Here is a 25,801-nt window from a genome sequence, read left to right as displayed (position 1 = left end):
CTTCCCTCCAGTGTATCAACCCAACCACACAGCTTGGTGTCATCGGCAAACTTGCTGAGGGTGCACTCAATCCCACTGTCCATGTCACTGACAAAGGTGTTGAACAAGACCGGTCCCAACACCGAGCCCTGAGGGACACCACTCATTACTGGATTGATGATGATCCTTCACTTTCTAAAATTACTTAATCAAATCCTTTCATTTGGTATTAAACTGCAAATTACAGAGGAGACACACATGCCCTCCAAGTGTAAACTTAATTCTTTAAATTCTCTTGAGTATTATGTGGTTCCCAAAGCCAAAAACTGCCTCAGTATGACTATTAAAATATTGAGGCATAAACATGTATTGTTTTTAGGGCACTAATATCATCTTTATAAATTAGACTCTAACTTAGATTATGACTGTTTGATGCTTGCAAACTACAGATTAGCTGCTCAGTGCTACCGTAAACCCACTATCAACAGTATGCTGGATGGCTGGATTCAGTGCAACACAAGATATGAAGAAAATGTATATCCATGAGAAAGCAGTAATAAATGTACAATTTAGGTAGAAACACACTGCTTACATGAATCAACTTGATTTTATTTAATACAATTCGCAACAGCAACAAGCAGAAAATCAGAGTTTATGCTTATATTCTCAGAGGTAGGCTAGATCTGGCCTCATAAGGAGCGTATGGACTTGATTAACATGAGCTCTATTTTAAAAAATTGAAACACAACAATGCAAAAGTATCCTGTTGAGCACAGTCAAATTGTAAGGTAATTTCATCAAGGGACCTAATCAACTTTGGCTTTCTTCCTGTAGCTCCTCTGTGTCTGTTCTTGAGATATTTTCTCAAGATTTCCTGAGCCAAATGTCACTTTAGCTTTAGTGTTAACTGGGCATCAGAAAAACTTCTGCAAAGAAGAAAACCAAAAAGCCCTCCCAGAACCATTACAAATGTTTCTCAGCAATTGTTTTGTTAAAAATTGAATGACGAGGGTAGAAGCCATAAGCCTGAAAAAAAAACATTTCCTTTACAATACAAGAAAATGTCAGTATGTTCGAGATACGTCCTTTTCAAATTCTGATACCAGGTTTCTAAAATCATGATGAATTTTCCCCTGGTAAGATTTCATATTTAGAATCTTTCAAAAACCAAGTTTTATATGCAGAACTGATCTGTAATTCATGGTATTATAATATGTTTTCCAGGATCAGGTTAGGATCTGGACAATGTACAGTCACTGTGAGAGAATTTCCGAAGCACAAACAGCAGTGAAATACCTAATTTCTATTGAAAGCCATGGGGGCTAGCAATCAAACTGCTCTGTGTGTTTCTGCAAATATCTTACTCTAAACCAGGACTATCTTAGCAACATTACCTTACTCCCAGAAATCATGTACGCCTACACAGCAGTGGCTTCTCCAGACAAATGCTGGAGTCATTTCCCAAATTCTAGGATGTAATGTAAACCCTTTATTTCTACATTAAAAATTTATCTAAAGGCAAAGTAATTAAAGGCATTAAATATTTATAAATGTCAATAACTAAGTTCCTGACTCCTACCAAAATTAACAGAAGTTTTGTTTGAGTAAAAACCACAGCATCTTTTGAAAAAGCCCTTTTGCTAGCATTGCTCAGGATGCTTTATTACCATTGTTAGTGTAAATCGTCTGTCAGAATGACCACACAGGCTTTCTAATGCTGTTTCTATCCTGCCTAAGAGACCTAGTCACATGAGGAACACCCAGACTGTAACCTGACCAGGCAGAAGAAAAGTCTGCAAGCAGGATGACAAGATACCCATTTCAGTATCCAGCAAAAGACTTGAGGGGGCTTCTCTGTTCGCCTATGTCCTCATCAGCCCATTGCCTGAAACATGCCTCTGAAAGATGTATAAAGAGCTAGACTTTTACCCATGTTATGAACTAAAACATATGCACATCTCTAATGCCAGTATACAAGAGCTCTACTAATTTTAGATCCAAGTGGTGCAAAGTGTCATAGCTGTCAGATAGCTGGATACCTGAATCTCAGGCCAAACTAATTTAGTTTTACAGCACAGTTAGGATATGAACCCCACTTAATTGCTGATCTGTAGTTATATGCATTGGAGAACATGTTATTAAGTACTGTAATTTCACATATTAACTATGAAACTGAACAGTGAAAATACATTTAAGAGAAAACCAAGTTCAAAAGGGCCATGTGGCTATAATCAAGAGCAGATTTTGGTCTATGCTACTGAAAAGCCCATCAGAGGCATAATCCTCCTTGTCTTACAGAAATAGTTACACTAATTGTGTAATTGCAATGTGCAGAATTTAACCCTGGATGTATTTGCCTAGAATCTTCGTCCTTTCACAGATTTATCTGCTTTAAAATGTACAAATCCAAAAAGTTGATAGGTTAAACTCCACACCAAAATTAAGTATTCACCAGGTATAATGAAATTAAGTCCATAAACACACTAACTTGGTTTTAATGCAGCTAAGACCAAATCAGAATACCCTAAAGGATGACTGATTTCAGCAGCACTATGCCTTATTAAAGGCTGAGATATTACTCAGGCCCCAGCCTTGGGAAGAGGCTTGTGTGGGTGAATTTCTGGAGCCAGTGTATTCCCACAAAAGCACAGGAGTCTGCCTACACAGATCAACTTGTAAGATCTGGCTATTAACATGCCCTTCAGGATTTGACCCACAGACTGAAGTGTCTTTGTAAGCATTGTTTCACCTGTTTGAAAGCTGGGCTGACTGAAAGCATTCAGTGCATGAATATTTGCACCCACTACAGAAAATCAAGGCTTTGTTAAATTAAACTGCATTAATGATGTTTTATGGGAAACATTTCAGGCATGCAGCAATAAGCTGCATTCATATTTGACATTTACAGAACTTTATTCTTTTAAGCCTGAACTGATAAATACTTGCACTTAACTTCAAGCATGTGAATAAGCCTATTTTTATTTTACAGAATGCTTAAGTCCAAATACATGCTGAAGTTCCCCAGATCAGGCATGTTTTGAGCAGTGCAGAGGAAAAAAAAATAAATAAATACAATAAAAAGAATTTATAATCTGGTTTCAAGCAAAATATCACAAGAGATCAGCAAACCAGATCACAGCAAACAATTAGAAACACCTCAACTGAAGACAAACTAAGCCAAAACAAGCCTTTTAAACACATTGATGACTGAAGTTTATTCCTCCCACCTCCCATACTTCATAACCTTGTGGTTTTGGCTATAAAAAAGGAATTATGGAATATTCCTGTGAGCTCTATTTAAAAGATGTTGCTGACTCAATGGGAATTGGGAAGTACCAGAAAAGCAGTGAAACAGACCTTTGATGTCTGCCCTAATTCACATACCAAAGATACTGGAATCAATGGCCAAATTCTGCCTGCCTTAGTCATTCAAATAAGTACCTTTTAAAGCCATGGAGACAGAACTGCAGTTTATGTATACCATCAAACTCAGCTTCAAAAACTGCTGTCCAAATCTTGAGGCCTTTACCCAGACAAAACCTTGCTGAACTGGTTAACATTCAGGTTCTCATTATTTTATTCCAACAAAATTGAGACCTCTTCAACTTAGCTCAAGTGAAGTGCTCACACAAGTCAAATCAGCATGATCTGGTTCATATTTAGGATGAAATGCACGCCCCCAAAAATAAAAAAAATAAAAAAAATCCCATCTCCAAGTAACTGGAAAGTGAGAACTTACTGCTTAAAGGAGAAGGGAACATTGAAACAGAGTAAAACTGCAGGTTTTACATTTTTAAATGGCTCAAGGAGTCCATTAATTTTGTCTGACTTCATGCAGCACAAATGCCATTACGTTTCTACGCCTAACTGAAGGTACTTCTTGTTGGCTAAAATCCTCTGCTCCCAGGAGGCTAACCTGCTGTAGGAAACATGCTAGGAAGAGGGGAAATGACAGCATCACCGTGCTGCAGACTTGCATTGTGGCAAAGAAAGGATTAGGTGACATTGCAGCTGGATAATCCACACGTACCCTCCATCAGTCAGAGAGAAAAAAAAACAACTGTCCTACATGAGCAAGCAAGTGATCAATTCTAAGGCTAGAAACTACCAACAACTGAAAAGATGTTGTAAGTTCAGGCTCCTCAGTTCAGACCATAAATAAGGAAATTGAGAAATTCACAAATTCCAGAGCCAGAAGCGTCTGCCATGCTCCTTCCTATCTTTGCTCTATGAAGGCATCTCTGAAGAAGAGTATCCCTGGACTAAGTCTGATACCAAACACATTCAGGAGCCTCCAAATTCCTAAAATGCAGCAGCAGCTTCATTTTCAGATGTACAAAAACCTTTCTGAGCAAATGGCTCCTTCCTGAAGTCAGCTCCAAAGAGCTGGGTGATAGGCATCTATTTTTTATCTTAATTCCAAAACTGTACCCAAACAATGTCAGAACAGGTTTTCTTGATACTACCCTCAATCAATCATTAAAACAAATTACAGTACCTCTGAACCCTAACAAAATACATCACATGACCTGCTAGCTCTTGTCCATCTGCAGCATCTTTGTTCTCAGAATAAGGAAACAGAACTGTTTGCCATGCTCCAGCTGAATGTGTAGTACTACAGGTGTTTTTAAAGCAAGAGAGAAATGCCAGTAGTGAAACAGAATGTACGAAAGTTTAAATAACCCAATCTGAGTTTCATTATCCCCAATCCCAGACCTGCCCCTCCTTCTCACATAGACACAGGCTATAATCATGCATCAATCCAAATAAAACTTTTACGTGATAGCTTTCCTATCATTGACACCAATTTAGTCAAGTCCCTGAACTGCAAGGCTGTATTTTTTGTGGACAGTCATCTCAAACTGAATTTTCTAATATATCTGTTTCCTACAGAGCCAAAATCATCACTAAAGGGTCTTACATGGCCCAGCTAACCCTATGTATTTTAAACTTTGATAGCTTGCATGACTGTAAGAATGTTCTTGAATAGCTGTGATTTATTCAATACTAACTCTGAGAATTAGCTCTTTTCCAGAAACAGCCATACTGCAGCTATTAGCAGACATGCCCATTGCAATAATGATGCCAAAGGGAGGCAGCTTTATTATGTAATTGCTCAAAATCTTGCAGGAAAAGAAGGTTGTTGCAATTGATATTATATAAAGGTTTCTCACCTGAACTGAAAATACAAACGGGTTTTACCTGGAATGAGCTATACAATTTCAGAGGGCTCATATATGCAACTCGTGAATCTTGGTGCATTACTTCAGATTTATACCTGAGTAAACGTTATGAATGCACTGTAGTTAATGCTTAAAATTGTGAGCTTCAAATATTTAATACTCAAATGACATCTGTATGGAACAATGCATACCTATGCCATCTGAGAGGTGGAATTTAATATTTGAAAAATTAAATGTATATTAAATACCACTGGACATTTTCTTACTTATCAAGAAGACTGCCACTAACAACTTTATTCATTTTTGTCCCCAGGCAATGGTGAGATAAATAACAAAGTAGCAAGACTAATGTTTATAGATCTTTTTAACCCCCTAGAGAAATCAAGCAGAATTTTTGAACTGTTACTCTTATTAACAAATATTTGCACAATTTCTCATCTTCCTATTCAGTTGCAAACAAGATGTGAAACACATCAAACATTTCAGATAAAATATAGTAGACATTTTACCACCACTATCACAATAAAGGCTTTGCCTTTGAATTCTTCAAGGTGCTATGAACAAAGAACCATTTTTTTCCCCTGTGAATAAGTAGCTTGATTCAACATGATTTTTCAATCATCCGAGATAACATGACTTTTTCTTCCTCCACCAAACTGCTTTAGAAGTACTGCCAACAAATTACTATATGAATCAAGAAAAAACACCATGACAGCCAGCAACTGAGCTGACCAGGAATCAGAAACCACCACTCTCCTCCCATAGCAAACAGCTCTTTTGTGCCATCTCAGATTTAGCAAACAGTTGCCTAATTATGTACTGTCACAGCCACAGACACAGTCAGCAGACAGAATTTGGAGACATACAAATACCCTGGTTTCAGCTGTTAAAGCAACAAGGTACTTGGAATTGCACGGTCGTCAAGATTCACAGCCTACTTTGGCTGCGGAAATGGGCAAGAAATACATTTTCATTTTTCTACATTTTAAAAGGGCTGATTTTTTTCTCTTCTTAAATCAATCGGCCAAAACGTCTTACTGGTGCGGTATCATACGATCCCCAGCCCTTCAAGACAGGCAGTGTATTCTGTACAGCTGACTCTGCTAGTTACAGTACTTAACAGCTGTGGTATAGATAATTTGGCACCCTGATAATGCCCTAAATGAATACAAGAGCATTCTACAAATTGTAAAAAAGGGGGGGGGGGGGGGGATATTGAATTAAAATTATGGACTGGAGCTTATCTTAAAAATGTATAAAATCAGGGTGGTTTCCATTTGATTTAAAGCAGTGTTTACAAAACAGGCAAATCCAGAGAAAAGGCACTCCCTCTTCAAAGCCTATATTGTAGCAATTCTTTTCTGATTAGATCAGCTCCCATAGCAAGTCATCAGAACAACAATTGCTGTAGTGAAGTCATTCTACTGGGACTCGGATGGGAAATCATGACTGTCTTAGAAACACATTTTAAAAAATGTGTTTTCCAGGTTTCCAGTATATCTTAATTAAAACAACTCCAAATCTTTACCTTTGCTCCCAATGTCTGAATACAGTATACACTGAGCAGCAAAACAAAGCATACTAAATATGACACTAAGACCTATGACAACAGAAACTGGATCCTTCCAAATCATTTCAGGATTTGGCTGTCACTGAAAATAGCATGTGAATGGACCAATGTTACCACCACAATATCATATACTCACACAGTCTACTTCCATTAAAATTTTGCAAAAATTAGTTCAGCTACATATAAATCGACTTAACAGGAGAGAATGGAATAAAGATGTGCTTCTGAAACGGATCTATTACAAACCATATTTTTTTTCTCAACTGAAATGAACTAATGCATTTCAGTCCAAAAATAGTGCACATGCTCCATAGCTGCATTGACACAATGGGCAGCAGACACAAAGGAGTCATTAGTCAACACTATTAATGACACATGAAATCACAAGTGACACAGGTATAAAGTAGACTCCGACCTAACAAGTTCTCATGTCAAAATAACCATCTGTAGAGGGTTTAATTTTCAAACTAGTACCACTAACAACCTGGATTAAATACAATCGGCTATTGGTACCTTCAAATCAAGCTGTCTTCAACTATGCCACTCCCATTCCCATCAGGGGAAACCATTTAACCAAATTCTTTAGAACTGACTGGAAACAAACAGCTGAAAAATTCCAGATATAAAAATCTAACCTCTTTCCCAAACATTACAAAAGGACTCGGCACTGCAAATGTCAGCATATGCTGTGACATGCCGTAAAAACTATTTCTGGGATGAAGACTCCATCGGAATAGTTAACTCCATCCCTTTCACACTTGAATTAAAATCAGACCCACAACACTTCTGATGAGCATTTTCAGATTTAATATTAGCAAATGTACTGCGAACAGTAACGAATCATATCTCCCGAACCATCTCTTGGTACATTTCTAGCCATGTCATTTACATTTCCAGCAAGATAAATTTAGCTGTATGCATCTTTGCTGTGACAAACGCCTTTTTCCTCATTTTCTGATGAAAAGCCACACGATCTATGCTCATGCTCTGCCCGCCCACAAAGAAAAAACAAAATAAAAAGGTCAAAATACGCAAAGGCTTTAAACGCAAATGCACACCGAGACTTGTATCACCGTGTCCGCATTTCACTGGGGAAAAAAAACGACTTCTAAGCACAGGGTTGCGCGTCTCGCCCTCCGGAGCCCCAGGGACGGTGCTTTCGCTTATGACAGAAGAGCCACCGCCCGCTGACGTCCGTTTCGCCCGCCGGGACCTGGGGCCATCCCCGTCCCCTCATGGCGGGGACACCGCACCTGTCCCCGCCGCGCTGTAGCCTGCGGGGCTACCAGCAGCCTGGCCGGGTGCGGCAGCCGCGCTGTGGAGAGGGTTGCCCTACCTTTGTATCTCTCCAAGACATCTTCGTAGGCTTGCAGGTACTCCTGCTCCTCAGCGTAGAAATACGCGCCGGGTGAGAGATAGCCAGCCATGGCCGGGGCTCACCCTACCCGCTGCCCAGCGTGGCTCCAGGCAACCCGGAGCCTGGGGGACAGCACAAGAGAACACTCAGGGCTAGCGGGAGGCGGGCGGGGAGGAGGGCGCTATCAGCCGCCGAGGAAACGCCCCCGCTGGACGCTCGGGTTTCGGTAGCCGCCCCTCGGAGAGCGCAGCGGGGCGGCCCCAGCCCAGCGGCGACTGCCGCCTCCCCGCCGCAGCGGACCAGCTCCGTCTTCGTCCCCGTCCCCGTCCCCGTCCCCATCCCCATCGCCGATGCACCTCCTGCGGCACCGCCCAGCCCAGTGTTTCTGGCCCGGCCTCCCCCACGATGAGAAGGGTGGCGGCAGCCGGGGCGGGGACGCGACTACCGCGGCACAGACGGGGCCGGCGGGGGGCACCGGAGCCCTGCGGCACGGGGGGTCGAGGGCAGGGACCCTGTGGGCAGGGACCCTGTGGGCAGCCCCAGCACTGCCCGGTGCGGGAGCTGCCGCTATCCCGGCGGCGGGGCGGGGGTGCGACCGGGGCGTCCCGGGCGCGGGTCCCGGCCCTGCCGCAGGTGCCACCGCCGCGCACCAGCCCCCGATCGCGCCTGCGCCCCACCGCCGCCTCCCGGCCCTGACCCGGCAGCCGGGTCCGCACCGAGCGGTCCCTCCTGCCCTGGCCGCGGTCCCCCACCCTCGCTCTGCCTCTGGAGGGCGGCGGCGAGCTCCGCGGTGGCCGTGCTGGGCCGAGCCGGCTCCGCATCCTCCCTCCTGTGATTGCGTTCTGCGGCGGGCGAGAACTCGGCTGCGCAGAGCGCCTTCCGCCACCGCGTCCCCCACTGCCCTTAGTAGCGCCCTTACGATGCACTACGCTGGAAATCAGAGTCCCGTGAAGGGACCCACGGAAGCACACACAAAAGAGGGGAAAAGGGAGGAGTAGCGGTGCCCGGGAGGACGGAGGACCGCCGCGTCTTCCTCAGATTCATTAACAGGCCCTTTCCAGCTCTCGCCGGGGAGAAGCAGACCTCCGCCCTATTTTCGACAGCATTTGTCGCTGTGCCACTGTCCCCGGCATGCCGGGCGGCTCCGTCCCGGTGCCCGTGCTCCCCTCCCCATCCGAACGCAGCCACGGCTCCGCACGGACAAAGACCAGCGCCTGGCCCCTGGGGGCGGCAGCGACCGCTCTCCGCACTGCTGGCGGTCCGGCCAGGCGCCAGGGGGCCACCTGGGGCCGCGGGGAGCTCCCTCGGTTCTCCCAGCCGAAGTGCCGGCAGCGGGCGAGATGGCCAAGGCCGCGGCTGCATCCCCGCGCCGCCGATGCCTTTCTCCCCAAAGTTGAACGGGCGCACCTGCACTCTCCCACACGCACCAGTTCCCCCCGCCGGAAAACGCGGCCCAGGGAAGAGCTTAGTCACCGCTCGCAGGGGCCGCGGTCACCCAGGAGAGGGACTGGGGGTCCGTCTGCTTTCCCGCCACCCCACCAGCCCCGGCCGCGCCTTACCGGCGATGCGCAGCACGGCCCGCTCGGCGGGGTCCAGCACGGAGCCGCCCTGGATCTTCCGCTTGGACCGCTCATGTTTGGGCAGGTTCCAGGGCAGCGTGTCTCCTGGCGCCGGCGACACCGTCCCCGACCTTTGGCTGTAGTCCTCCTCGTCAGAGAAATCGGCGGAGGACGACATGGAGCATCGGTAGGACGCGTTGCCGGAGCTCTGCACGGGGAGACAGACAGACAGACGTGGTGCGTGGGGAGCGGCTCGGGACAAGGGGCCTCCGGGTAGCACCGGCGAGTACCCGCCCCGCGTGGCGTGGAAGAGCATCTCACGGGAAAAGGAGGGTAGGAGAGAGGGACGCCGCTCACCATCGCCGTGAATTTGTGTAGGGAGAAGCGGTGCGTGTGCGGAGCGCTGAGGCGGTCCTCCAAAGAACAGCCGGTCTTTAGTGGGAATGCATTTGGAAGGATGTGCGAGCACAGCCGTGGCCCGCGGCCGGGCCACCAGCTCGCGAATGAGCCTCCCAGTGAGCCCCAACAATAAACCCAGAAGCGGCGGCAGCAACCCAGGAAAAAAAAACAACCTTCCGGGCTGCAAATCCATAGTGTTTGGCTCCCCCGCCAGGACACGGGGAAGATCGGTCGTCACCGAGCTGTGGCTGAAAGAGGTCGTGTAAACCCGGCTCTGGGAAAGACCCAGGCCCGCGGGATCCCGTGCCGGGCAGCAGGAGCTGTGCTACCGCCCCGGCAGCCCCGGCGGACCCCCCCCACCCGCGCTCCCAGGCACAGCCAGGGAGGGAGGGAGGGATATGATTGCTCAGGGCAGCCCCTTTGGGTATCGGGGCACACCGGGCGGCTTTCGGTCACACTTTGCCAAGGCAGCTTCGGCAAACAAACGCCCGATCCTGTCTTATAGACTGTATCCATCTCCAGGCTTCCCAGTAATTCCCCTCTCCCTCCCCCCAGAAAGGAGTGCTTCCAGAAACGTAAACAAGCACTGATGCAGTGCAGGGATTAGGCTACAGCCATTTCTAGCTTGCTTGTTTAGAGTAAAGTGGGAAACGGAGACGTCAGAACAGTAACACTTTATGTTGAGGATTTAGGATACGGTGTTATACACGGGCTGACAGGCCGCGATGGGGGGCAAGGTGCCGTTTCCCTGCATTTTCTAGAGAGAGTCCAGAGGGGGGCCATGAAGATGCTCAGAGAACTGGAGCATCTCTGGAGACAGGCTGAGAGACTTGGGTTGTTCAGCCTGGTAAAGAGAAGGCTCAGAGGAGACCTTACAGCATCTTCCAGTGCCTAAAGGGGGCCTACAAGAAAGCTTTTTACAAGGGACTTTTCACAACGGCTTGTAGTGACAGGACAAAGGGGAATGGATTTAAACTGAAAGAGGGGAGATTTAGATTAGCTATAAGGAAGAAATTTCTTACTCTGGGGGTGGTGAGACAGGTTGCTCAGAGAAGTTGTGGATACCCCACCCTGGAAATGTTCAAGGCCAGGTTGGATAGGGCTTTGAGCAGCCTAGTCTAATGGCAGGTTGGAACTAGATGATATTGTAAAGCCCCTTCCAACCCAAACCATTCTATGATTCTGGATTTCTGAGTAGAGAGATTTGTGGTTTCTCCAGGGAACCCATCTAGGAAATGATGGGTTTGATTTGTGGCTTCACGTGGGACCTATCGTGACAGTCTTTTAAATGTGTAACCTGGTGCTGGTCTAGGTATGATGTTAATTTTTAGGGGTATCCTATTCTCAGCCTAGAGAGGTGTAGTATGCTTTGTTAGGCAGAGACAGCCTTCATTCAGCCCATCTAGATTCCAGACTTTTTTATGCTAAAACAGCTACTATCTTAGGCTTTTCTTATAGCCCTTTTGTTTGGTTGGTTTTGAGGGGTTTAAAATGTACCTCTACTTACAGAAGAAATTTGTACTGTGACTGAGATCTGATAAAACTTAAAATTTATTGTTGCTGTCTGAACCTTTTTACATGAGGTGGATAAGTGAATCACTATCATTACGGTGGGGGTATTTTACCCATTTTAAAACTCAAAGCCTGCATACCTTAGTGTAACAACATGATGCACTCTTTGCTATGTGTAAAGCTGCTAATAACATATAGTTAAATAACCCACTAAATTAGAGGGGATGTCTTATTAGTGGTTGTTCCTCCTGACCTTCTTCACTTCTATCCCAATCCTCTTTTCTCCTTCTACAGTACTTCATGCTGAAGTTCGAAAGGGGAGAGGGGGAGGGAATGTATATATCAAACCAATTAAATGAATTCTCATTTGCTGAATTGTGATGTGGAGAGAGCAAGAGCTAAGTGCAGAAAAACAGAAATATGAGATGTCTGATCCCAGCTCTGATTGCCTTCATAATTAGTTCTAGTGCCGGGAATATTTTGCTGCCAGTTTATATAATAAGATAAAACTCTCTGTAAGCTCTCAAAAAGCAGCATGGTCACATACAGGTGTCTTCCCGATGGGAACTGGAAGTGCACAGCTTGCTGCAGGGCACAGAGGGCACTTTGCTGTACGAGGTAGGGCTAACAAGTCCCCTGATGTGCTTAGTAAGGGATTAGGTTTCTTGTGGCCTATCCTTAGCTCCAGATTTTTGCCATGAAAGAGAAAGTGTTCCTTTTAATCCCAGCTCTGAACATCCTCTTCTAGGCCTGTATCTTCTACTGCCTGCTCAGCAACCCTCAATATCTTCAGATCACACCCATGGAGACAGGTTTTACCTTCTAATTTCTTCATCGTCTTCATTTCTAGTCTATAATATGAAAATTAGAAAGAGCCCAGACATGATGTTGTGAGGATGCTATGGCATTAAGTTAGTATTTATGTAGCAGCTTGGAATATGTATGCACAAAGCGCAAGAGCAGTTATTATTGAGGCTTTGAAGAAAGATCTCTCAGCTCTCTGATTAATCTTTGCAAGTACACTACATTTTTTAACCAGGAGGATTTCCTTTTCTCAAAAGAGGCCATAATAGCCCATTCTTATTTTTTATAGTAACAATTTGTATAGTTCCTCCTGCACTTAGAAACTGAAAGCATTGTTTTGTGATGGTTCCATCTGAACATATCCTCCATACTCTCTACTGAGATGTCAATTTTAGGGAAAAGAAGACTGTCCTGTTTAGCTGTGCTACAGTACTGAAGTTAAGCTATGTGAGGAGACCCCACTACCGTATTTTTGAGAAATCAGACTGAACAGGCAATGGTAGAGCAACCTTTGGCATCTGTGTGTATTACAACTCACCATCTTCTTTTAAGTTGATCTTCTGCTTTACTTAATGCATGCAATAATAAATGAATGAACAAACCCACTTTAGCTCACTAACTCTTCAGGAATCACATTATCTCATTTTCAGAACAGGGTAGGAAGTTCAGAAAGGAATTTTTCATAAGAGCAAAGTCTAGCAAACTCTCATCTAAGAAATGTCAACTTTTAACTTAATTGTAGTCTACTTTTTTATTCAGCGTGGAGATGCTTCTGAGTAATGTGTATGCAGAGCTATGAGAAAGTAAGTATTTTTAAGAATCTCAACTTTGCTATTCCAGAGACATTTACAACGTACTGAAAACCACTTCTCTTGAGTAAATTAATAGCTTTGAAAACAAGTCTGTGATTGTTCTCCTTTTGGGCAGCCACTCTTCACATGCTTACCACTCATCCCACTGGATGGTTTGTTTCCAACTGTAAGTCCCCAAAAAGCATTCCATGATTACAGCAGCACATTAATGGGTTCGAAAAATACAAAATAATGCAGAACATGTGTACTATCCTAAAAAGGGCTCCTGTCCAATTAGGGCAGCATGTGAAAAAAAAAGAAATGGTTATGTTCTGTTAAAATCAGAACATGTAAGTAACTTCTGTTCTTGTTCTATAAAGCACACTGCTGTGTGCAAGTGAAAAACATAACTGTTAATAATACCAACGCTTTTTTGGGTTACATGAGTGAAGTGCCTTTTATATCCACTAAAATATTGATCAAATACATCCTTACTTAGCCTGCTCTGGGGCTCGGAAAGGGTGAGGGCTTGACCTTTTTTAGCTTGAAGGCCCATAAGGCCACAGCCCAGATGCTGTAGCTGCTTATTCTATGCCTCTGATTATGCATTCCTTCTGCTCATTAGCCTAAAAACTTATGTGTAACCCTATTGTTGGCCAGTGGGAAGTGTTGTATTTGCAAAGCAGTTATGCATATAGCAGCTTGGGCACTGAAGCCTGTTGGTCATACATAAGCAAATCTAAGCAGAGTTTACTCTGCATTCAAATTACAGGATTAAATTTAATGCATCATTTCACTGGCAGTACCACAGGGGGGTGCAAACTGCACACAGAGTCCTCACTGCTGTATCCGGGGAGGCAAAGTACTCAGGAGAAGCATTTAGGAGAGCAAAACTAATTTCTGCCAGTACTTATAGTTTTCTTTGTAATCAGGTGATTTGCAGGAGCCACCTGAGGGACGGACTTGCTACTGTGCTGTAAAAGCGAGCTGGTTTCCAGTAATGGGGATGATTTCAAAGATGTACTATACTTCTTGTAAGAGATGAATTTGGCCAAGTACCAAGGCACAGTTTCCTTCGAGCAGGGCAAGAAGGACTGTCGTTGGTGCAGCACCACAGAAGATCAGGTGGAAACTAGGTGGAAGACGGTGTAGCTGGAAAAAGATGTAAGGTAACACACAACACCATGTTATCAGATAAGCCACTGCTGTGTAGGATCTGATGCCCTCAAGAACAGCAGTGGGTTTTGCACGGTCATTCCTTGAAGCAAAAGCGTTAGCAGAGGTCAGGTTTTAAACTTGGTCAAGCGGTCCAGCTGGCAAAAGCTGCTGAGAGGCTGATACTGAATTATCATCATATTGCAAAACTTCCCCAACTCTATGGCACATCAGAGATTATGCTGGCCATATCTAATGATATATATAATGAAGTATCTTGCACTTTTACATCTTATCTTTGAGAAGATTTTCCACTGCAGTGAGTCCTTTCACACTTTTTTTTTTTGAAGCTGTTGAGATGTACAAGTCAACATTGCCTGAAACTTAATTTTCAGTTTAGTTATGAGTTATTTATATCTCACTTGAACTAAACTATCTCAGAATTCCTGAAATACATTTTCTTTTCATTATGTTTATTGTAGGCAATGGATAAATATGAACAGAAATGAAGTGTTTGAATTATGGGCTGAGTGTGTTTCAACAAGATTCCTCCTAATTTAGAATATTTTAGAATACCAGTTGACTGTAACAGGCTATTTTTGTCCTTTAACATCCCAGATTGACTGGTATTAAAGTGGATCAACTTCTAAAGTACAATAACTTAATAAATTTCAGATAAAATCTAGGGCAACTGAATGTTCCCATTAGTAAATCTTTACCACTTTACCCTGATTAGATGATAATGCAATGCAGAATACAAAACATCCAACATATGTAATCAGGCTATGCAAGTCCCTTGGGACTGCATGTTGTCAGAAACGGTCAAAATCTGAAGCAGACACACAAATGAAAGTATAAATGAGCACAATGTAAAACCAACAATGCTAAGTTTAAAAAATAAAAAAGAATACCACCAAAAATCCACCCATGGAGAAACAGCCATATTAAATAAATATTTTTTATGCTTCTGTGCCAATCATTTATAAAGTAACAAGCAGAAAGCTGGAAGGCAAATACACAAAATTCAGAACTCCTGAGCATCCGGGGTCTGAGCCTATGTTAAACTACCTTTGTGAACTGGTAGGCTTCTCAAACATCAAGACAAATTATTGCTCTGTAGAGAGATTTTCCATTCTTTATTTTTAAGGGTATGAGAAGATGGAAATAAGCATTCAGTGTTTATTCTGTCACATGCATTTTGAGCCCATAATTGTATTCATACAAGGAAATGCTGATCCTTTCATAGGCTTTCAAAAGGAAATGGGATCTTTTCTGGATGCTAGGTAGGTCAATCTCTACCATTCCTCCACCTCTAAAATAACCAACTTTCATGAAAGAAATAGGTTATTTGAGGACATGAAATTAAAATGGATAGAGGGTAGATCCACATATGTACTTGCTCATTGCAATACAGTTTTATAACATCAAAACTGTGTTTACTGGATAACCATCTACTTGCAAGTCTAAAACTGACATGATGTAAAACTGAGGTTTTGGTAAGAACTAAGTAGTCAAAAAAAACCCTGGTCATCCAGGATGATGCAGCATCTCATTCTTCAGAGACAGAGGCTACCCCTCAAACCTTCTCCTGAAATTGGTCCTCAGTCATCCTTTCATAACAGTTGAAAGCACTGGTTTCTCTTGAATCCTAAAAGAAGTGAAGCAGCTGTTTACCTTGTCCTTATTGTCTTAAGAAGCTTGAAACCTATGCACAAACCTTCATCTCCCATCAGCCAGCCTAGAGACTATTCTGCCAACAACCTCCTAATTGTGGAAGTGGTACAGGTTTAGAAAAATAACAGTTCAAGATTTCTTGGTATGGAATGAGGAAGAGGGAACACACCACTCTGCATCAGAGCACGCAAGGCTCTCTCTGGGGAGAACCATGTGCCTCATTCTGATCCCTGCTCCGATGACTGCTTATAAATTCTGCTTTAAGTAGTAATTGGGTAAAATATTGAAGCAGCCCCTGGATGAGACATGTGCAATGGAGGCAACAGAAACCACCATGTAGCTCATGTATCAATTTCAAGTCAAATTTCATCAAATTTCAAGTACTTATTGGTGGAAGTGATACCATCTTCTAGTAGCTATAAAAAAAATTAGTGAATATTATGCTACAACAAGTAGAGTTTCTGTTTAATTTTGTTCATTTATGGGTGATCTTTTTCAAGAGCAGAAAGTTGAGAGATGCTGCACATTTGTAACTCCCCCTAACTGTGAGATGAGCTGATGGATCAGATACTGTCGAGATAATCTACATGGATCTCAGCAGCTTCCACCAAGGAAGATAGCCATTGTAACAGCAAAATAAGGCATCGAAAGTATGTTGCTCTGCAAGGAAAAGCTGCTCGTTGTTTTTTGTTTTTCAAATGAATACACTGAAAATCAAGGCATACTTCATTCAGTGTAACCAAGAACTGTACGTAAGTGGGGCCAAGTAACATTCAGCTTAAACTAGCTGTGTTGTGCCCAAGCCATCAGTGCTCTTGAAAAGCTGCTCTGAATATCTGGGGAGAAGTTACAGCATGGGTAACAGGTATTTGAGTTTAATGCTAAAACCATCAGCAACATATAAGTGTTACTTCCGTTATAATTATCTTTGTTTCAAAATTAATGCTTCATAAATACTAATACCTAAAATGTCAGGATTTCATGATCTCAAAATTGTGAATAATTTCTGTAAAAGAAATGCATCTACCTTAGATAACTGCTGTATATAACAAACAAACAAACTCCTTCCCATTACCTAAAAATAAGGTTTGTATTAATTTTTAATTGCAGCTATCTTGCATCCATTCAGATCCCCCCAGTCTGCCAGACACAAAGGAGAATAATGTGACAAAACAACTAAGATTTGAGGAAGGCACAGAGGTATCTGTTTACTATGCCTTCAAGGCCAACCATGTAACAGGGGAAGAGTCTGGAATAAGAAATCATATATCTTCAAATACTTCCCTCAGCCTTCTAAACCTCTCATTGTAGATTGCATTATGTTATGTATGTTTTAATAGCAAACCAAATTATTCCTGCCATAAAAGGTGTATCAGAGTATGAAAATATGCTGGACAGCAAGGAACAAACTGAAGTTCTAAGTAGCTTTTGAATCTCAGGTAGGCACAGATTGTTTCCAAGAAAAAAAATAAAAGGAGGACTAAGAACATTTTTTTAAATGACATAATGTACATCTAAACCAGTAGTATTGATATTCTGCTTTTAGTAACAACTGACTGATAGGTTTCCCTCCTTATAAAACGAAACATTAATTTGTTCTTTTCAAACGGTTTCAATCCCATGTTTTAAAACAAAGTTTCAAGACTTGATCCAGCAATCAATCAGCATTTAACTATTTGAAAGCACAGTTATTATAATTACACAACACTAGTAATACTGTTAATAATTATCGCATTCTTTTCTCTTACAAAATCCATTTTAAGTTGTCTTTTATCGTGTTTGGTTGAAAATATTCCCTGCAATTTGTACCAATATCGGTAAGGTTGAATTTTCTTGAAAAATATTAGTCAAAGGCTGACTGAGACGCCTGAGAGCACGATGATGAAAACATCCAGTAGTTATTTGTCAACACTAAAAAAATACCCCAGTGATTTTTTTTGAGAAGACTCTAGCTTTTGGGATGGATACTTCAAATATGAATGTCCTTTAAGCTAGACATGAGCTTTTTGCCATCTGCGTTAAAAATCTGTCTACGTTTGCAGAGTGATAAGTCTTTGAGACATAAATATGGCATCAGGAAGTACAAAGTAAACCTTTTAAAATCTGGGTTTCATCTCACTGCTCTGCCAAGAAAGCTAAAGCTGCTCCAGAACCTACTACTCTCTTGGTTACAAGTATTCCTCCTCTGGTTGCCACCCAAAACTTATTCCTGGTCTTTTGTTTTCTTGCAACCAGCATTATTCATTTTCCTGAATAACTTTTTTGCTTCCCTGGTGTGTTCACAGTCTGCACGGTACCTCCTCTCAGCCTTCTTGGTTTTGCAGAGCAAATCAACTTTTAATCTCTCTTCATCTGCTAGCAATCCTTCTTTGCAAAGGTAAATAGTTTGATCTAACTATTCCTAGGGCCCAGGTGACTAACAACATGATTTTACCAGATTGTTATTTTTTTTTTAAAACAAGTTTGAATTTATCAATTAAAATGTCTTCGGGGTCAACCTCTGCAGATTGGCACCCCCTACAGAAAGCCTTTCAAGACTCTCCAGGGTCTTACAGCTGCTGCACCAATACTCTGCCACCACAGACTGACCAAATGAATTCCACCCTCTCAGCTCTTACCTTTGCTCTCTGGACACCTACCATCCCCAACAAGGAGCTGAGCAGGACCCTTCCAGCTTGGAGATACGGAGGCAAAACTAATCTTTCTGTCTGCTGGTTACCTGCTGTGGTTGCAGGCTAATAGCAGTGCATACGAGAGCATGGAGAGCAGGGGAAGGCAGGCACCAGACCTGACAGGCAGGAGACTTTCTTTTATGCTCTCCGTGACTCGCTCAGCCAGCAAGAGGAAGAAGCTTGAATGTAGAGAGGACAAACACCGGAACCGGTGCACTGGAGGAAAGGGCTGGAGAAATACACCAGGACCAACACCAACAGCCTGAGGGACAAACACAGAGTCTTGCAGAGTATGGGAGCTGCAGCTGGAATGTATTCAAGGAAGCAGCAGACTCTGTGGATAAAGACTAGAGGAGAAACGAATTGTAAGGTAACTGCTGGGGCTAGCAACCATCAGTGCTGGGAGAGCTAAAGATATGACATGCTGGCATGAAACTGGTATTGCCTCAGCAAAAGGCTTTGAATGAAGTACTCTGATGAATAAAGAGAGTAGGAACTGTGTGAGGAAAATGTCTTTAAGAAGAGAGACATGAGCTGAGGAAGGTACTTAGGGAGTATGCAACCAGAAGCCACAGGGGGACAGAGAATTCAAAGAGACTGGTTGAACAAGTGCCTCAGAGCAACAAGATAACTGACCAGGTGAGGCTGGGATGGGTCATGCAAGGCTGTGGCATGGACGATATAAGGACTGACAAAGCAAGAGGAGAAAGGATAAGGCCATCAGAGGAGTGAGGAGTGGGAAGAATAATGGAGCCAGCGGTGGGGCAGAGGCAGGTCAGGAGCAGGCTGGAGGAGACAGCAGACAGAGCCACGCTTGGGATGAATGAGCACACAAAAGCACATCCCCCTCAGGAGCTTGGTAGGAAACGGAAATTTCACTCCAACTCTGGCCATTAGCTGAGAGTTCCTCTAGAATAGAATACCTCTTCCTCTGTGGTACTGAGTCATATGGAGGAATACAGATAGCGTCACTGAAATGTAATAGCAGAATTTTCTGTCTTGTAGTTCTAGTGTCAAAAACTGCTGATAAGCCACACAATGGAGCTTTGTTTTAAAGTTTACTTTTTTTTTTTAACAACACTAGGAAATTAAACACAAAGTTCTTGTTAAAATGCTTTCCTTAAGGTTGCAAAGTAAAGCACTAAAATGTTACCAAAGCCAAGATTCAAGGTTCACTGTGCAACCTTAGTTCAGCCTGTTTGTTTGTACATCATCATGCAGCCATAATGATAATATTGTATACTATTACATCCCCAGTATTTTGCTTTCATTTAGTGCAAATGCTAAGTGATATTCACTCTGTAAACAGTTGTTCAGCATTTTGTTTTGTCATCCTTTGTCATCACTTTGTGTTCAATGGGCAGCTCCAGAACTTAATTTACTTCATGCTATTTAAATGCTGGTGTGAAGAACAAATTACTGTTTCACAGGCTGGTTTGTGGTGCTTATTACTACAGTAGTATCTGACTGTTTCACAAATACTAATGATCTTTCCCATTACACAGGGTGCAAACTGAAACCAGGAAGTCAATTTTGTAACCTAGGTCAAATTGAGATGTCAGGGATCCAATTTTATGAGTTATTGGAATTGCATATCAGTACTTCTCAGACCACAGCACACAAGGAGCTCAGTGGTGAGTAGCAGCTTGAGAACTTTTATAAACCCAACTACATGCTTTGAGTCAGGAACTTAGAAACAGGAATACAAAAATGTTTTAAGCCAGTTGTTCAGCACATTAACAGTGGCCTTGTGCGCATCCTTCAATCTGCAAGGCAGCACTCACTGCTTTTTAAAGAAATGAGAGATCCTCTCCCTGCAATCTTGTTTTATTCATTTACACGCTTTACAACTTCTGCAGCAGAACTCCTACACATCAGAGTCATCCTAAGAGCACTTCCATCCTATGATGAATACAGAGTACATCCTGTGAAAAACCCGCACGCTACCATAAAGTTAAATTCTGTATGACAGCGCATTTGCATAATTGACTGAATTAAAGCCGCACCTGTAACCTCAATTCCAGAGCTTCCTTACATTCGAATACTTGCCTTTGCCAAACTATTCTTTTAACATAACACCCATGTATAGCATTATCTATAAATACAAATGGATAAGGGAGTCCCTTGCTATATAAATATGTACTGTTTATGTGCCACAGTAGGATGTGACACAATACAAATCTGAAGAGTGACTCCTGTGGCAGTGAAGGAAAAGGAAACATCTGCATTTAGATTCTATAATTACTATGCATCTGTGAGACAATTACTGGTCATTTTAAGTTCAGCAAACACCACCACTGTAACAAAATCAGAGCTGATTAATATTTGTTTTTACTCTGCCTTCAACTGCCATACAGAATTACTATTTATGATCACTTGCATAAAATATGTTTTCATGCTAGCACAGTTTGGCTGCTTTGGTTTATGTTATTACTTCCTAAGAAGGGTCACTGGGATTTAAAAAGGAAAAATTCCAAACAGCTAAAAATAATTTCCCAGTGACGCTGCACTGCATACATGTAATATTATTTTACAGTGAACACAAAACCCCAGTTAATGCAAATCATGCCAAAATAACAGTGGGAAAAAAAGCTATTAGACATTTTTCAAGCCAGGGCTTTACAACTCTATTTTTCCGATATAACAGTTGAGGAATATTCAATTCTAATTTAGTAGCAACTTAATTTCAGCTCCAAGGACCAAGGGTGCACTTTGACTCTCTTTCAACACTTTAGATCAAACATAGCCAGGCCGGTTTAAGCTCTCATCCCATTTTCAGTAAATAAGCACTTCCCACAGGAATAAAAACTGATACAGACAAAAATTGTATGGAATCAGCTTACCTATCAAGACAAAACCTATGTTAGAGGGCTTTGCCTGCAAGTGTAGGATGCTTTGAAACTGTGTATAGAAAATGCTATTTTCAACCACACAAGCATAAACCTAAGTAAATATACTCAAAACAAGCATAATCTGCCACAACAGGGCACAATTAATTCAGATTACCTTAATTCTCCAAATAAGAGCTAGCAGTGAAGTCAGTCAAGGTGCTCTGTATGGGGAGTTGCACTGTTACTGCTATGCTTATCTCTATGTATTTTTACATAGATGTGTCATCAGTAATTATTTGCACTACTGCAAATAACTGTTTCTTTTGCGCTATGCTAAATAGCTGTAGTAACTCATCCATAGGAAAAAAAAATCACAAAAAAGACAATTTAAAATTCCATATCTAATTCTTTAAATGTTACCATCATGTTTTAACAAACAGCGGGTTTAAAGTTGTAAATACATCTGTAGTGCAACTCATAGCAATACACCTTTAAGAAATCCCTTCAAAAGTCTAAACTGCCTGGGAGGAGCTGGGCAGGAGGAGTGGAAGAAACTGGCAATTGCTACAGTGCAATAGATGAGCTGCAGGGTGGAGAGGGAAAAGCAGCCCTGAGGAAATGAGGAGCAGGCAGCAAGGGAGGAGGTCACAGAAGCTCACAGAGCAGTGGGAAAATGAAGTCTTTGTGCACAACTGTTTATGAAGAATTTATCAGGGAGGAGTTATTTGCTATCAGAAAAGTAATTAAACACAACAGTCCAAGAAAGAGATGTAAACAGTCTCTTGGTAGGTGTGTGTATGCTTGGAAAGAGAAGAGGTACCTTTGAAGTCCGCCTAATGACCACTGAAGGCTTTCTCTTTATTTCAAAGATGACTAGATTTAACATTTATAGTCATATCTGCAACTAACCTACACACCTAAAATAGGTTCTGTAAGGTATTTTAAATATTTAACATAGCTAGATGTTTAAATCTTGTTAAAAAACTTTACAAATCAATCACCTAATAAACTCTCTTGAGCTACTCAAAATGCCCATTAAATATCCTTTAGGTCTTTGTCCTGGTTTCAGCTGGGATAGAGTTTTCTTCCTAGTAGCTGGTGCAGTGCTGTGTTTTGGATTTAAGATGAGAATAGTGTTGATAACACACTGATGTTTTAGTTGCTGCTGAGCAGGGCTTACACTTGGTGAAGGACTTTCCAGTTTCTCATGCTGCCCTGCCAGTGAGGAGGCTGGGGGTGTACAAGAAGCTGGGAGGGCATATAGCCAGGACAGCTGATCCCAGCTGACCCAGGGAATATTCCAAACTGTATGATGTTATGCTGAACAGTAAAACTGGGGGGAGTAGGCTGGGGGGCTTGCTGCTCAGGGACAGGCTGGGCATCAGTCAGCGGGTGGTGAGCAATTGCAATGTGCATCACTTGTTTTATATATTCTTTTATTATTATTTTCCTTTTCTGTCCTGTTAAGCTGTCTTTATCTCAAACCATGAGTTTTACCCTTTTTCTGATTCTCTAACCCATCCCACTGCTTGGGGGGGGGGAGCTGCCTGCCAGGTTAAACCATAACAGTCTTGAAACAAAAACTGCAGTCCTTTTTTCCCTTTATTGTATTAATTCGTGTGTTCCCTGCATTTCTTCATCATGGCTGTGACCATTCTTCTCTGACAGAGGATGCACACACACCTGTGCGTATGCACATATGCATAGAGTCTGGTAGCTCACAGCTTCATCACACATTTTGAAAATATCAATATTAATAACGTTGTTGAAGGCAAAAAATGATATGATAATATTTCGCCATACTTGCTTCTAAATGTGATTCACAGGAGACTAATCAACACAAGCAGGTGTCTCTAAAGAAAGAAGCTATGAATGCAGTCTATGGATTAAGTAGCTAATAGTTAGAATTAACCAAGTCTTGTGCAGGTTGATAACTAATTTTTTTTATGTCACCTGTATTGGGTCCTTCAAATAGCATGTAAAGTACATCATGGCGTTGGAAAACTAGTAAATAACATCAGACTAAGAAAAAATGGAAATTAACAAAATGAAATTGCAATTATTTAAGGAGACATACCAAAAACTCCAGAAAAGCCCCCTAGAACAACTTCATCTGTATGAACAATTTTATCTCTAGTAAGCTAAGTGTCAGCTAATATCCGGACTTCTATAAATGATTTGGTATCAGGTGTTTAAAGAAAACCTAAGTGGTTTTTCTTGCGCAATTGCTTTTCTCATTAATTTTCAGGCTTAAACGCATACAAGCAAAAAACTAGGATAGCTGAACAAGACCATGGATAGGACAACTTAGGTTTCACATGCATTAGAAACTGATAAACTCTGCTTCAAGCTTGCATTGCAAGCTTCACTTCGCCCATGGCAGTGGTCTCAGTGGAACCAAACAAATCAGCTCACATCAGTAGATTTTTTACATGTGTCCTCCCAGACACCTGACCTTCCTTTCTGTTCCCTTGTAGTGACTTGTAGCAATGCTGCACCCACCCCGAAGGAGCTACATTGCTTCAGCAAAGGGCAGTCTTTAAATAATTATGAACAGGTTCATTAGGAGACATGGAGGGATACCTACAGAAGCAGTGCTTCTGAAATCACTATTTGTCAGTTTATTCTTTGTAGATTACTTCAGAGATGCATTTTTTGTTTTTTACACTACTCAGTACATAATCATCTCAAAATATGCTGTCACTGCAGTGCTGGGGCAAAATAGACCAGTAAGTTTGGATGTGCGAAGTACAAGGCTTTTGAGTAGAAACAGGGATTCCACATTGCAAAGTGAAGGAACAAGGTATATTTATGCCCCAATCTCTGTAATCTCATCTGCTGCATGTCTTACAGTGATCCTGTTAAGACAAACCAAGTGCAAATTTTGGTACTGCAACTCATGATTTGAAATAATTCTCTGTGGCTGCATAATTCAGGCAATCTAGGAGCCCTTCAAACTGGTTAACAATTGAGATGTCAAAAGACACTGCTCTGACAGCATCTCTTTTCATCTCTGTATTTAGACATACAGGTGAAATTTATAGTCTGGTAGAACTGTATGTCTGACTGACCCCACAGCTCAGGAGACAGATATGTTTACATAAACTCAAGGCCATCTCTTGGTTCCAGGACAGCACAGGAAAGAAACCTGTTAATAACATGCAGAGTTTTATAGTTTTGCTTCAGAGCAGACCACTATTTAAAATACAGATAATATCTGCAAAATGCTTGTAAACAAAACCACCAGTTTAAAATTTGCCCTGGAGAAGTACTGCTAGGCAGCAGCAAGCTCACACTAAGAGACTTTTGCACATCCTTTCACACCTTTGGGAAATTTAACTACCCATACAGAATCAGCTACCTGACTGTTGAAAGGAGTGGTACATAACACTCCTTTGACTTGCATGAAGTCATGCTAAGTTAAAGAACACAGTTCTGTTTCTCCTCAAGAGCTCTCCACTGTGTTCAAAAATTCAAAGCACACTTCTATACTCTCTTTGGAGTGAAGCTGATGTAAAGCTGTCAACCTTTAGAGAACGTCAGCACAAATAATACAGCCACCAATAACAGGGTGACCTACAGGGTGCAAGATATAACAATATGCCATAAAAGGGGTAAGTTACACACCATTATGTTGGATGTTGCACTGCAGTATGGTGAATAAAATAAGGTGAAAATAGCTATGTACCTGTTACCTGTCTGGTAAGGACCAGTATTAGGACAAAATGTATCTAATGTCCTCATTTATGACCTAGAAGGTGTAAAGCAATAATAAAATTTTCAGAGAAAACTGATGTTCTATTTCCGCAAACATCTGCTCATGTAGATTTTCAAGTAGAGCAATTATTGTGTTCAGAAGGATTACTCCAATACACACAATTGCACTTAATTTAAATCTGACAAGATCAGGGACAATACTGGAAAGTTCTCAGGTTGCTATGCAGGAAGTGAGAAATAATCCAAGCAGATCAGATAATTATAGCCATGGCTAGGAAACTGCAAAACAAGATTTAGACACAACAAAATCAGCCAAATACAAATAAACTAAATTAGCAGGAATAAGAAAGTCTAGACATCCATTAAGACTTTTAATGAGATATCTGAAATGTCTTTGAGTATGTAGCTTGTACAGCAACAAAACAGGCTAACATATTTTCAGAGTGATTTCTCAATTTCCTGGAGCAAAGAAAACCCTTTCCATAAGGCTGGTTTATAGTTACTTTGGAAATACTGTTCCCTCTTGTCAGAAAATAGGGACAAAGAAGCACAAGTAGGAAAAAAGCAACAAGAATGATCAGAGGAGGACTGTTTTATG

General features: G+C 42.0%; 1 protein-coding gene across 7 annotated transcripts in view; it reads right to left on the bottom strand.

Moving 5' to 3' along the window:
* The window catches only part of DST (dystonin), a 298,075-nt gene that overhangs the window by 252,557 nt on the left and 19,717 nt on the right, over window positions 1-25,801 (bottom strand). For 4 of the 7 annotated variants that reach the window (XM_062626135.1, XM_062626136.1, XM_062626137.1 and 1 more), the window contains exon 4: window positions 9,649-9,856. In XM_062626135.1, the coding sequence (XP_062482119.1) occupies window positions 9,649-9,856 (208 nt within the window). Of the gene's footprint in view, window positions 1-8,068; window positions 8,187-9,648; window positions 9,857-25,801 lie in introns of those variants that run through there. The other 3 variants (XM_062626139.1, XM_062626141.1, XM_062626142.1) reach the window with 1 other exon arrangement.

Source organism: Pezoporus occidentalis, unplaced genomic scaffold (genome assembly GCF_034315485.1).
Source record: "Pezoporus occidentalis ecotype Australia unplaced genomic scaffold, CSIRO_AGI_Poc_V1 ctg29, whole genome shotgun sequence".
NCBI lineage: Eukaryota > Metazoa > Chordata > Aves > Psittaciformes > Psittacidae > Pezoporus > Pezoporus occidentalis.
Note: the sequence above shows the minus strand (reverse complement) of the source record. Positions and strands in the feature narration are given on the sequence as shown.